Source organism: Lemur catta, chromosome 8, assembly GCF_020740605.2.
Source record: "Lemur catta isolate mLemCat1 chromosome 8, mLemCat1.pri, whole genome shotgun sequence".
NCBI classification, from domain to species: Eukaryota; Metazoa; Chordata; class Mammalia; order Primates; family Lemuridae; genus Lemur; species Lemur catta.
The window spans coordinates 48,676,846-48,690,200 of NC_059135.1; the positions used below are offsets into that span (position 1 = coordinate 48,676,846).

Here is a 13,355-nt window from a genome sequence, read left to right on the forward strand (position 1 = left end):
CTCTAAAATTGTTGTCTAATAGTACAGAGTGATTTCTTAGACGCTTTGATTATTGTAATGTTGATATTTGTTTCTGATGTTTTTATTTCGTGTTTATTATTGAGCATTGTCAGCTAACTAAAATGCCTAATATCTTTAAAGTGCCAAAGAAGGTTCCTGAGGAGAAAGTACCTGTTCCTGTTCAGAAAAAAGAGGCACCCCCAGCCAAAGGTACATCTTCTCTTTTAAACCTGAACTTCCTCTTTTATCTTTCTTCATTAAAACTTTTATGTTTTGTTGTCTTGATTGTTTTTGATGTTTTTTTGTCTTTGAAACCTTGCTCTTGACTATCCTAAATATTAAAACTGTATCTTTAAAGTGCCCGAAGTACCAAAGAAAGTCCCAGAAAAGAAAGTCCCAGAAAAGAAAATCCCAGAAAAGAAAGTCCCTGTGCCTAAAAAAGAAGTTGTTCCCCCAGCTAAAGGTATTTGGGGAAATATCTTGGATTTTCATGTGTTGTTGCATGCAAGCCTCTTTTCAGGTTTTTTAAAAATATATTTTGAATTTACATCTTTGTTTCTTCTGTGTTTTAAAAAAATAAAACTCTTAAAATAGATGCTTTTTCAGGGAGAACTGTCCGCAAAGAGGAAATAGTAAAAGAAAGACTAGAATTAGAAGTAGTAGAAGCAAAAGTGGAAGAAGCTCTTGAAGAAGAAGAGTTCCATGAAGTTGAAGAATATTTCGAAGAAGAAGAGTTCCATGAAGTAGAAGAATTCATCAAAGTAGAAGAACCTAGATTTGAAGAAGAACACAAAGTTGAAAAAGTCCATAGAGTAATAGAAGTTTTAGAGGCTGAAGAAGTGGAAGTATATGAAAAACCCAAAGCTCCACCTAAAGGTATAGGGAATTTTGCAGATATTACAAATTCTTATGTCTTGCTCTAACTTTCCTTTGAAAATATATTTTGTGTTCAGTTTGGAACGTTAGAAACCCCATGAAATATTTTAAGCATGAGATTAAACTATTTGGCACAAAGACTAACATTGAGTAGAGATTAACCACACGGAGTGTAATTTTAGTAGACAAGACAGTAAATTTGATATCTACTTATCTAAGTTCACTGTATGAATTTGGAGATTCTTTTTGTAATCTGATTACATAATTGTTGCAGGTACCAAAATAACTGACCAGTGTCATCAGTTAAGTAAAAAGAGAAACTCCTCAGTTCACTGAGGAATTTACATGTTCAGGCAAAATAACCACTGCTTTGTTAACATTTCAGTTAACTGTTCACAAACTGATAGTTACTTATCAGAAGCTTTTGTCATTTTATGATACTTTCATTAGAGAAGTAACATTAAGGAAGTGAAGTGTTGGTAATGGTACCTACATTCTACTACATTCTGAGGATAAACCAAAGCACAAATAAGTTCTTTTCAGTACCCAAACTAATATGTGTGTAATATGAAGGAATATGTGTATGTACATAGTAAATCTACAATATAGATGATATTTAGCAAAATCAAATCTCTTTTGGAAGCAGGTGTATTATGAATTCAAAAAATATAAATAGATAAAGTATTTTGTGAGCCCTCATTGTACTAACTTTAGTAGTAATGCTCCAAATACTTCAAGAGTTTATTCTAAACCAAAATGCTAATATCTTTGAAGGGCCTGAGATATCTGAGAAAATCATCCCTCCAAAAAAGCCACCCACTAAAGTTGTTCCTCGAAAAGAGCCACCAGCTAAAGGTATCTTGTTGGTGAAAAATTACTTCCCTAACTTCACATACAGTAGCACTTTGGTTTCTTTGCAAGTACAAGTTTTGCATTCCACTTGATGTTTTTCTTCTGTGTTTTGTGTTTTCAGAATTTCTAAAACAAACTAATATCTTTAAAAGTGGTTGAGGGTCCAGAGGAAATTCTACCCAAAAAAGAAGTCACTATTGTTATACCTAAAACGACCAAAGCAAATATCCCTTTTAACCAGATAGTGAACCTAGGTTTCCTTCTTTGGTGCTATTTGACTATATATTCACTAACATGCTTGTTGATAAACTTATGTTTTTCTGTTTATTATAAATAATGTTAATCCAGTAAATATAAATATATAGTGAATATGTGTTTAATGTCCCTACTTTGTTCATTTTTGTGAGCCTCTTGAATTTCACAATAGAAATAAAAAAATAGCATCTAATAAATAATATGAACTTATATCTTTAAAGTCTCTGAAGCATGTAAGAAAGTTATCACTGAAGAGAAAATATCAACTATTCTGCTTAGAGATAGCACCAGCTGAAGGTGTATTGTTCATTTTTCTTATCAAATTCTTACTATTCTAACAAGGGAAATTCCCCTGGATTTCTGTGTCGTATTTGTTTTAAAATTCAACTCATTTTAAATACTGTAATTTATTTTATAAAGTGATGTCTGTGTTTTATATCGTGGGTATGTTCTGGTCTGTGTTTATACATCTCTTATGCTCTGCTTGTTAAAATTCTTTGTACTTAAAAGAATGTTTAACAGTAAAAGAAATTATTGCTACTATCTTTAAAGTTCCTGAGGTGCCCAAGAAAATTGTGGTAGAAGAAAAAGTATATGTTCCTGAAGAACCTGAAGTTCCACCAGCTACAGGTACCTGCCTTTGCCGATTCACCACCAAAATGAAATCCCTCTTTATTCACTTAAGATAGAGAAGAGAGAAACTATCCTCTCTGTAGTGCCACAAGATGGCTATGAATGACATAAGCTTCAATTCATGTTCTATAACATAATCTTCCCTTTTGTGATGACCCTCTCGGAACAAAGACATAAGCCTAAAAGTTGTTTATATTGATCCTCTTAAGCAGTAATTAAACAATATTGACCTCTTAACTTCTCCTTCAAAAATATTTTGGAAACTTTTGTGAAGTAGTTCTGAAAACAAATAAATATGTTCTAAAATGACAATAGAAAATAATACTATCTCCAAAGAGCTAAGTGTTCCTAATATAACAAATCAAGAGCTCATTGACAGCGCAATCCAGAGAAGTGCATTGACTATGCATTTGACTTATAGGTGACTTATAATTTGGGAATTTTTTACATTCCCCTTGTTAGATGCCTCTTTTTTGTCTTGATATCTTATGCTCAATTATGATGTTCTTAAAAATAAGACAAATAAATATCTTTAAAGCACCCGAAGTACCCAAGAAAATTGTTCCAGAAGAAAAAGTTTGGGAAGCTGTTCCTAAAAAGCCTGAAGTTCCACCAACTAAAGGTATACAGTGATACTAATCACAATATGAAATAACTCTTTGTTTAGTTTTTCATGATTTAAAGTGAATATGTGTGATGTTAAATCCCTGTATTTTGTATCTTATATTTGTTTATAACAATTAATATACTAATATCTTTAAAGTTCCCGAGGTGCCTAAGAAACATATTCAAGAAGAAAAATCACCTATTGTTCTTTCTGAAGACACAGAGATATACAGTGAGTGTAGAAAAATTGGTGGTTCTTTTTGGTTTCATTTGTGTCCTTAAATTCACTGTGTTTGTCTTCACAGCTTTAAATAAAAAGTAAATATAATATACTAATCTCTTGTAAAAGCCTAATAAGCCAAAAATATTTGGCTCAGATTAAATAGTTTTAGTCGCTACTAGCCTCAGACAAGATATAGTTCCTCACCAATTTAAAAAAGAAATAGCATACTTATAACATTGTCTGATTTTAGAAAAGTCATTTGTCCTGTGGAATTTTCCTAACCTGTTCTGTATACAAGCATCTTTCGCTTTGAAGCAATTTATTTTCTCAGACCATGCAGTAACTTACTTTAACTCCATAATAATATTTTAATTGGATTTTGTAAAAATCAAAATACTCACCATTATTTCTTTGCTCTTCACAACTATAATTGGAAACATTTTGGCAATGCTACTCAAAGGACCATAGGTTTACAGGGCCACTAGAATCTCAAAAGAATTATCAAGGCTTTTTTTTTTCCGTTTTTTGGCTTTCATGCAAAATGAGAGTTAAGTTATTTGAATAGTAAAATAATCTGAATAGTAAAATATTCTGAATATAATACCATTCAATAATCTGCATAGTAAATATGCCAATAGTTAGGATATTCTTCTATTACTTTAATCTAAAATATCCCTGTTAAAGTTCAACTTTTTTCCTCGTTTTTTTTTTTCACCCTCTTATACCAGGTTAGAATAAGTATATGATCACTCTCTCCTTTGAATACCCTCTTTATACTTAAGTTTGGTTGTTGTTATTAGCTAGTCTGCCTTATTAAATACTAGAGAAATTCTTTATTGTCTTCATTTACCTTATTTTCCAAATATTTAATCATTTTTATTTTTCTTTTCTGCTTCCAACCCCTAAATGGTTTTCAAATTCATATTAAACTGTGAAGCCATAAATTAGATGTGATTTGAAAATATAGATAACTAGGCTCCTAGAAAAGGAGAAGACTTAGCATAAATTACCAATAAATCAAATATAGGAGGCAAATTCTCTATTTGCAATTCAATGTCTACCCTGTTCTTTTTGCACAAATCCATTAAAAATAAGACCAATAGGACAATTTTACCAATAACTTTCTGCAGGCAAAATGAAGAATTACATAGTCCTTGGCTGGTGAATTTTTTAATTTTATTATCATGATCATAAAGAAATGCTGAGAGTCCTATATCATAAAACTGGGAATGAGGCTTATTCCTAGCCAATGCATTCTTGTCACTAATTTGCATCTATGTGCTACTGTTAATTTAGGCAATGAATGTGTATTATATGTTATGTTTTTCCTAATGCTATATTTTACCCACTGTGAAACACTCGTAATTGTATAAATACTAATATCTTTAGTTTATGAAGCATCTGAAGAATCAGTCCTGGAAGAAAAAGTACTTGTGACTCATCCTCCAAAGACAAAAACCAGACTAGCAAAAGGTATATAACACCAATGATCCAGTCTGAAGAGGGTTTATTTTTTGGCTCATTTTAAAAGCTCAGTATTTTTCTTCACCATTTATAAATATAACAATACTCATATCTTTTAAGTGCCTGTGCCACCCAAGAAAGTTGCTCCAGAGGACAAAATATATGTGACTATTCCTAAAAAGAGAGAAACACCACCAACTAAAGGTATATGTCAAATACATCAAACTCAGATGAATATCTTTGGCTTTAAGATTCAAAAATTGCATGTTATATAATTTACTCTTTTTACAACTTCTAAGTGTAAACCTACTAATATCTTTAAAGAGCCTGATTTAATCGAAGAAGTTTTACCAGAGGTGGAGATACCTGAGTCTGTTCCTGAAATTCCGGAATATCCTCCAACTAAAGGTATAATTCTCTAGTTATGAAAATCTAAAGAAAATCTATCATCTTCAGTCTGCAAAATGTTTAGTGTTTAATGTACATTCTCACAACCTCTAATGATAAAATACTAACATCTTTAAAGTATCTGACATGCCCACAACAAGGAACAATGTACAACTTGCCCCTAAAAAGTCAAGTCTCCCTCATATAATGTAGAAATATAAACTATTAGAACAAAAATAAAATTTATAACTGAAAGCTACAATATCTATTAATATACCTAACTTTCTTAGTATGCCTCTATGCTTTTTTTCAATTAAAAAATATATATACTAATATCTTTAAAGAGTTTGAAGTCTTCAAGGAAGTGGTTCCAGAGGGACAAACTCCTGTTGCTAAAAGAAGAAAGGCACCACCACCAGCAGGTACAAGTCGGAAGAAAGTCAGCTCTTTTATCTCATGTTTGCAGGTGTGGTTAACACACATAAAAATACTAATATCTTTAAAGCCCCAGTGGCTACCAAGGGAATCGGTACTGCCACAAAGCAGTTACATACATGTCCCAGTGAGTTATTCAAGAGAAATAGAAAGAAAAAAAATCTTTAACTTATATACATGAAAGATGGTTGAGCTACACAGTTTATCTATGAGGACTCCGCAGGAAATATGTATATATATTATGAACAAATCTGACCCGATGGATTCTTCAATAGGAAATAGCTACTATTGTTTCCTTTTAAAAGAAAAAGAAAAATCAGACTAGCTAGAAAAATATCTACATGAGACTACTTACGAAATGATAACCTTAGAACTACATTGAATTGGCTTAACACATTCCCTTTAAAGCAGGAATCAGTGCCACCAAATGACAGGGGTGAACTATCAGTCAGTATTTCAACCCTTCCATGGGACTGGAATTCCAGACTATAATATATCAACCTGTTGAAATTATTTTTCTATTAAAATAAACTAACTTAAAAGAAACAAGCATATGAAATAACTGATTTCCCGTAAGACTTAAATATCATAGAAATATTTTTAGAGAACCATGACTTAAAGAAAGCAAAATATTTTATTCAGTGTGAAGTTGACCTATCTGTAATATCATCTCTACCACATTAGACCACCTAAGAGCCTACTAAAGCCAAGGCAAAAATAATTCCATTTAAAGCTGGACTCGTCTAAATACTCATTTGCTCTTCTCATAGTGTTATTTTTCAAGCATTGTACATTTTTCAATTTTTAATATTTTTACACAAATGAGAAAGTTTTAAAACTTCCAGAATAATAATTTCATCATAGTTCCCATGGTATCCTGTAATTTAAAGAATATCCAAATACTCTGGCATATTTTTTCAGTCTGGAATGTTTTGGTTGTTCTCCTTTCTCCTAACCTTGAAAAACACTCGCTTTTTTGACATGCCTAAGGTAAGGGTGCAAAAAGAAGACAAGAAAGTGACTGTAATTTGTTCTATTCAAACTTATAGCTAAAGGTATACCATTAATTGTAATCAATTTTTCTATTTTCCATGATCTAATTTTCTGTACACGTACCATTCCAAGAAATAAAATTACTACTCTTGATAGTGCCTGAGGTGACCAACAAAACAGCTACTGATAACCAAGTATTCCCCACACTGCAACCAAAGAATGAGATTCTGGGGGCAAGGGAGTGGGAGAGGTCTCCCAGTTATGACAGAAACTCTTTACTGCTCTTCCTAACTCCGAATACAATGTATCCGTGTCTTTCAAGTGCCTGAATCACCTCAAGAAGTTGTCCCTATAGAGGAGACACCCATGGCTGTTCCCCCTGAGATCAGAACACCTCCCAGTAAAGGTATCATTCATCCTGTCATTCCTTCCTTCCTTCATTACAAAAATTTAATAAGTGCTTATTATGAGCAAGGTGCTAGAGAGCTGAGGAATAATAAGCAAAGACAAATTAGGTTTAATTTCTCTCCTCGAGATTTTAAACCTCATCAAATTCTTAAAGGAAGCAACTTCATAGCCAGAAGAATCACTTTGGCTCAGTTCATGTGATTAATGTCTCCATGGATCCTTTTAACCTCTAACTATTAATTAATATAATATTAATACCTTCAAAGCACCAGAAGCTATGAAAGAAGTTGCTTCTGAAATGAAGGTATTTGAGGATGTATGTCCCTAAAAAGCCAGAAACTCCACCTATGAAAAGTACATACCACCTCTGAACAGATGCAGAAGAAATTATTTGTCCTCTGCTCTTAAAACTACATATTTTCTAATGCTCTTTGTAACTTCTAAATATAAACATACTATCTTTAAAGTGTCTGCAGTTTCAGAAGAAGTTTTATCTAAAACAAAATGTTTGTGGCTATTCCTGCCAAAACAGAAAACCCTCCTACTAAAAATATTCATTCAACAAATACTTGTTGAATAACGAGGGAATAGAATGTCATGTGAGCTCTGCTAGGTGCTAGATGAGGGCAAACATGTCTTTGCGAAGACCCATTAACCCCTTTAGACTTAGTCTATTGGTGGAGCAAAGGGAGGGTAGAGGGGAAGAGAAGTTTGCTACATTTGCTAACTTATTGCCATTACTGTTTTCATTAATCATCTTAACTCTTCAATGTGAAATACTAATATCTTTCAAGTGCCTGAAACTCCTCAAGAAGTTCTTCCTGCAAAGAGAGTTCCTTCCAAAAAAAGAGAACCTCCATCAGTTAAAGGTACAAGTCACCGTGCCTTCAGGTTCAAGAACTAGCTCCTGTAGTTTTGAAAATATTTTGCTCTTCCTAGTGGTCTATCTAACACTAAACATAAAAATACTAATTTCTTAAAGTGCCTGAAGCTCCTCAAGAAATTGCCCCTGAAAAGAAAACGTTTGTGGTTCCTCACAAAAAGCCTGAAGTCCCTCCTGATGAAGGTATATCTTCCTGGAAGCTTAGAGGGGTGGGAAAATCTCTTTTGCTGTATAAATGTGTCGTCTGTTTGTACTGATTCTTGTAAGTCCTAAATGAAAAAATATTAATATCTTTAAGGTGCCAGAGGCTCTCAAAGAAGTTGTCCCTGAAAAGAAAGTGCATCCTCCCCAAATGCCTGAGGATGTGCCTGTCAAAGATACATCCTTAACTGTCACTTTATGGTGGGCTAGGGAGGTGGGGAGATAGACAGGACCACCTTTGTAGCCTTGATAACTCTTTCGATGTGTAAATGTGACTCTTGTCTGTGTTGACTCTTGTGGCTCAAATGTAAATTTACTAATATCTTCAAACTGCCAGAAGCTCCAGAAGAAGTGGCCACCAAAAAGAAAGTGCCGGAAGCTCTTCTCCGGAAGCCTAAAGCTCTGCTGCTATGATAGGAACTTATTACCACTGATCTCAGGCTCAGGGGGAAAAAAAAATAGCTCTTTTGTTCTTTGAAAGTGTTTCAGTGTATCTAATCTTCTTTGTATTTTCTAAGTATAACAGTACTAATATCTTTTAAGCGCCAGAAGCTCCCAAAGAGGCTATCCCTGAAAAGAAAGTGCTGGTGGCTCCTCCTAAAAAGCCTGAAGTCCCACCTGTTAGAGGTACTTGTCACTGACTTTAGGCTTCAGAAGATCTGACTCTTTTGCTCTTGAATATATTTTGGTCTAGTGGTCTTCGTAACTCCTAAATTGAATTTCATTAATATCTTTTAAGTGCCAGAGGCTCCCAAAGAAGTTGTTCCTGAAAAGAAAGTGGCAGTGGCTCCTCCTAAAAAGCCTGAAGTCCCACCACCTGTTAAAGGTATTTGTCACTGACTTAAGTTTCAGATCTAACTCTTCTGCTCTTGAATATATTTTGTCCTAGTGGTCTTCATAACTCCTAAATGTAACCTCGCTAATATCTTTTAAGTGCCAGAGGCTCCCAGAGAAGTTGTCCCTGAAAAGAAGGTGCCAGCGGCTCCTCCTAAAAAGCCAGAAGTCCCACCTGTAAAAGGTAGTCACCCTCATGTTGCTGTGTTTGATGTTGTTTGTTGGTCTTTACTTTGTCTAATCTTATGGAAACACTAATATCTTTAAAGTACCTGAGGTGCCAAAGGTGGCTGTCCCAGAAAAGAAGGTGCCTGAAGTTATTCCCCCCAAACCGGAAAGTCCTCCTCCTGAAGGTAATGCCAAAACTATACAAAACTAGGGAGAAAAATAACTGTTATGTTAACTAGAAAATTATATCTAAAAATCCTAGTACATAAAAGGTGATATAATTCTAACGGAAAAAAATGTCGTAGCTATCCAAAATTTCTTGTTATATGCTATAGACATCAATTATGTTTACCTTTTCTAAACACAAATCATAAATGTCTTTGAAGTGCCTGAAGTGCCGCCACCACCAAAGCCGAAGGAAGCCGTCCCTGAAAAGAAAGTACCAGTGGCTCCTCCCAAAAGGCCAGAAGCTCCACCTCCTAAAGGTATTTATCCTTATGTGTTGTCTGTCACCTGCTTCAGGGCACCTGGGTTAAGAGTATATAGAAGTGTCTGCCAGTCTCACAAATTGTATTTACTTGGGTAAATGTGTTGTCGATATTCCCCCTTTATAGTTCTAACTAAAAGGTACTAATTTCTTCAAAGTCCCTGAAGCTCCTAAAGAAGTTGTACCTGAAAAGAAAGTGTCTGTGGCAGTGCCCAAAAAACCAGAAGCCCCACCTACAAAAGGTATTTACTCCCACTCCTCTGTCAAGAAAAAATATTTTCTTGTACTCCCCACAGTCTTTGTAATAGATGCCTTCACTATTCATAAATTCTAAAAATACTAATATCTTTCAAGTACCGGAAGCTGCTCAAGAAGTTGTCCCAGAAAAGAAAATTCTCAAGACACCACCCAAAAAACCAGAAGCCCCCCCAGCCACAGGTACATGTCAGCTCAGTTCAACCTTACTCTGCAGAAGAAATATCTCTTCCATTCTTGAAAATGATTTTAGTGCATTGCTCTTCATTAACCTAAGTGTAAAACTACTAATATCTTTCAAGTGCCTGAAGTTCCTCAAGAAGTTGCAGAAAAGGAAAGTATCACAGCCCTGCCCAAAAAACCAGAAGCCCCAGTTGTCTCGGGAATATGTTAGCCTTCACTTCATTCTGCAGAAGAAACATCTCTTCTGCTACTAGAAAATGATTTTAGTCCATTTATCTTCATTAACCTAAGTGTAAAACTACTAATATCTTTCAAGTGCCTGGAGTTCCCCAAGTTATCCCAGAAAAGAAAGTTTCCAAGGTCTTGCCCAAAAAGCTAGAAGCCCCATTTGTCACAGGTATTTTTCACCCCTGTCCTTATTCTGCAGATGAAATCTCTCTTCTGCCCTTAGAAACATTTTTAATCCATTTATTAACCTAAGTGAAAAACTACTAATATCTTTTAAGTGCCTGAAGTTCCTCAAGAAATTGTCCCTGAAAAGAAAACAACACTGGTGCCCCCTACAAAGCCAGAAGCCCCACCTGTTACAGGTATTTGTACTGACCTTAGATTTCAGATCTAACTCTTCTGCTCTTGAAGATATTTTGTCCTAGTGGTCTTCCTAACTCCTAAAGATAATTTCACTAATATCTTTTAAGTGCCAGAGGCTCCCGAAGAAGTTATCCCTGAAAAGAAAGTAGCAGTGGCTCCTAAAAAGCCAGAAGTCCCACCTGTTACAGGTACCAGTCACTGACCTTAGGTTTCAGATCTAACTCTTCTGCTGTTGAGTATATTTTATTCTAATGGTCGTCATCACTCCTAAATATAATTTCACTAATATCTTTTAAGTGCCTGAACCTCCCAAAGAAGTTGTCCCTGAAAAGAAAGTGCCCATGGCTCCTCCTAAAAAACCTGAAGTCCCACCTGTTACAGGTACTTGTCACTTGATTGTAGGCTTCAGAAGATCTAACTCTTCTGCTCTTGAAGATATTTTGTCCTAGTGGTCTTCCTAACTCCTAAATATAATTTCACTAATATCTTTTAAGTGCCAGAGGCTCCCAAAGAAGTTATTTCTGAAAAGAAAGTACCAGTGGCTCCTAAAAAGCCAGAAGCCCCACCCGTTACAGGTATTTGTCACTGATCTTAGATTTCAGAAGATCTAACTCTTCTCCTCTTGAAGGTATTTTGTCCTAGTGGTCTTCTTAACTCCTAAATATAATTTCACTAATATCTTTTAAGTGCCTGAGGCTCCCAAAGAAGTTGTCCCTGAAAAGAAAGTGCCCATGCCTCATCCTAAAAAGCCTGAAGTCTCACCTATTACAGGTACTTGTCACTGACTTTAGGCTTGAGAAGATCTACCTCTTCTGCTCTTGAAAATATTTTGCCCTACTGGTCTTCCTAACTCCTAAATGTAATTTCACTAATATCTTTTAAGTGCCTGAGGCTCCCCAAGAAGTTATCCCAGAAAGGAAAGTGCCCATGCCTCCTCCTAAAAAGGCTGAAGTCCCACCTGTTACAGGTACTTGTAATTGACTTTTGTCTTCAGAAGATCTAACTCTTCTTCTCTTGAATACATTTTGGTCTAGTGGTCTTCCTAACTCCTAAAGGTAATTTCACTAATATCTTTTAAGTGCCAGAGGCTCCCGAAGAAGTTATCCCTGAAAAGAAGGTGCCAGTGGCTCCTCCTAAAAAGCCTGAAGTCCCACCTGTTACAGGTACTTGTCACTGACTTTAGGCTCTTCAGAAGATCTGCCTCTTCTTCTCTTGAATACATTTTGGTCTAGTGGTCTTCCTAACTCCTAAAGGTAATTTCACTAATATCTTTTAAGTGCCAGAGGCTCCCAAAGAAGTTGTCCCTGAAAAGAAGGCGCCAGCGGCTCCTCCTAAAAAGCCTGAAGTCCCACCACCTGTTAAAGGTATTTGTCACTGACCTTAGGTTTCAGAAGATCTAAGTCTTCTACTCTTGAATAAATTTTGGTCTAATCGTCTTGGTAACTCCTAAATGTAATTTCACTAATATCTTTTAAGTGCCAGAGGCTCCCAAAGAAGTCGTCCCTGAAAAGAAGGTAGCAGTGGCTCCTCCTAAAAAGCCAGAAGTCCCACCACCTGTTAAAGGTATTTGTCACTGACTTTAGGCTTCAGAAGATCTGACTCTTTTGCTCTTGAATATATTTTGGTCTAGTGGTCTTCGTAACTCCTAAATTGAATTTCATTAATATCTTTTAAGTGCCAGAAGCTCCCAAAGAAGTTGTCCCTGAAAAGAAAGTGGCAGTGGCTCCTCCTAAAAAGCCAGAAGTCCCACCACCTGTTAAAGGTATTTGTCACTGACCTTAGGTTTCAGAAGATCTGACTTTTCTGTTCTTGAATATATTTTGTGCTAGTGGTCTTCATAACTCCTAAATGTAATTTCACTAATATCTTTTAAGTGCCAGAGGCTCCCAAAGAAATCGTCCCTGAAAAGAAGGTGCCAGCAGCTCCTCCTAAGAAGCCTGAAGTCCCACCTGTAAAAGGTAGTCACCCTCATGTTGCTGTGTTTGATGCTGTTTGTTGGTCTTTACTTTGTCTAATCTTATGAAAACACTAATATCTCTAAAGTACCCGAGGTGCCAAAGGTGGCTGTCCCAGAAAAGAAGGTGCCTGAAGTTATTCCCCCCAAACCGGAAAGTCCTCCTCCTGAAGGTAATATGACACTGTTCAAATCAGTATTTTTTGAAAAATAAATTCTCTCCTTAGTATTGTAAAAAAAATTTTGCAAAATATTTCATGTACTTTCGTCAATTCTAACATTAAAATGAGCTCATGTCTTTAAAGTGTACGAGGAGCCTGAGGAAATTGCCCCGGAAGAGCCTCCAGCAGAAGTTGTGGAAGAGCCAGAGCCAGTCGAGCCTCCAAAAGGTACTTGGCACTGGCTGTTAGGCCACAGTAGCCACTCTTTCCCCTTCTTGCCCTGACAACTCTGGGCTTTCTAGATTTTTGTCTTGTTTTCTTGCTCTCTTCACTGCTTCTCAAACGTAAATTCTAATACCTTTAGTGACTGTGCCACCTAAGAAACCTGTCCCAGAAAAGAAAGCACCTGCTGTTGTTGCCAAAAAACCTGAGCCACCACCAGTGAAAGGTATTGATTGCCACTAACTTCCTACAGAAAAAATGTCTTTAAAAATGTTATATTCTGC

The 13,355-nt window shown here is 35.6% G+C and overlaps 1 protein-coding gene across 1 annotated transcript in view; it reads left to right on the forward strand.

Annotated features, from left to right (window-relative positions):
- Positions 1–13,355, forward strand: part of TTN (titin) — a 269,437-nt gene that overhangs the window by 132,367 nt on the left and 123,715 nt on the right. The window contains exons 149-161 of the mRNA XM_045559324.1: positions 142–210; positions 359–463; positions 607–876; positions 1,651–1,731; positions 2,536–2,613; positions 8,956–9,042; positions 9,151–9,234; positions 9,320–9,403; positions 12,012–12,098; positions 12,609–12,692; positions 12,778–12,861; positions 12,994–13,077; positions 13,214–13,297. Of these exons, the coding sequence (XP_045415280.1) occupies positions 142–210; positions 359–463; positions 607–876; positions 1,651–1,731; positions 2,536–2,613; positions 8,956–9,042; positions 9,151–9,234; positions 9,320–9,403; positions 12,012–12,098; positions 12,609–12,692; positions 12,778–12,861; positions 12,994–13,077; positions 13,214–13,297 (1,281 nt within the window). The remainder of the gene's footprint in view (positions 1–141; positions 211–358; positions 464–606; positions 877–1,650; positions 1,732–2,535; positions 2,614–8,955; positions 9,043–9,150; positions 9,235–9,319; positions 9,404–12,011; positions 12,099–12,608; positions 12,693–12,777; positions 12,862–12,993; positions 13,078–13,213; positions 13,298–13,355) is intronic.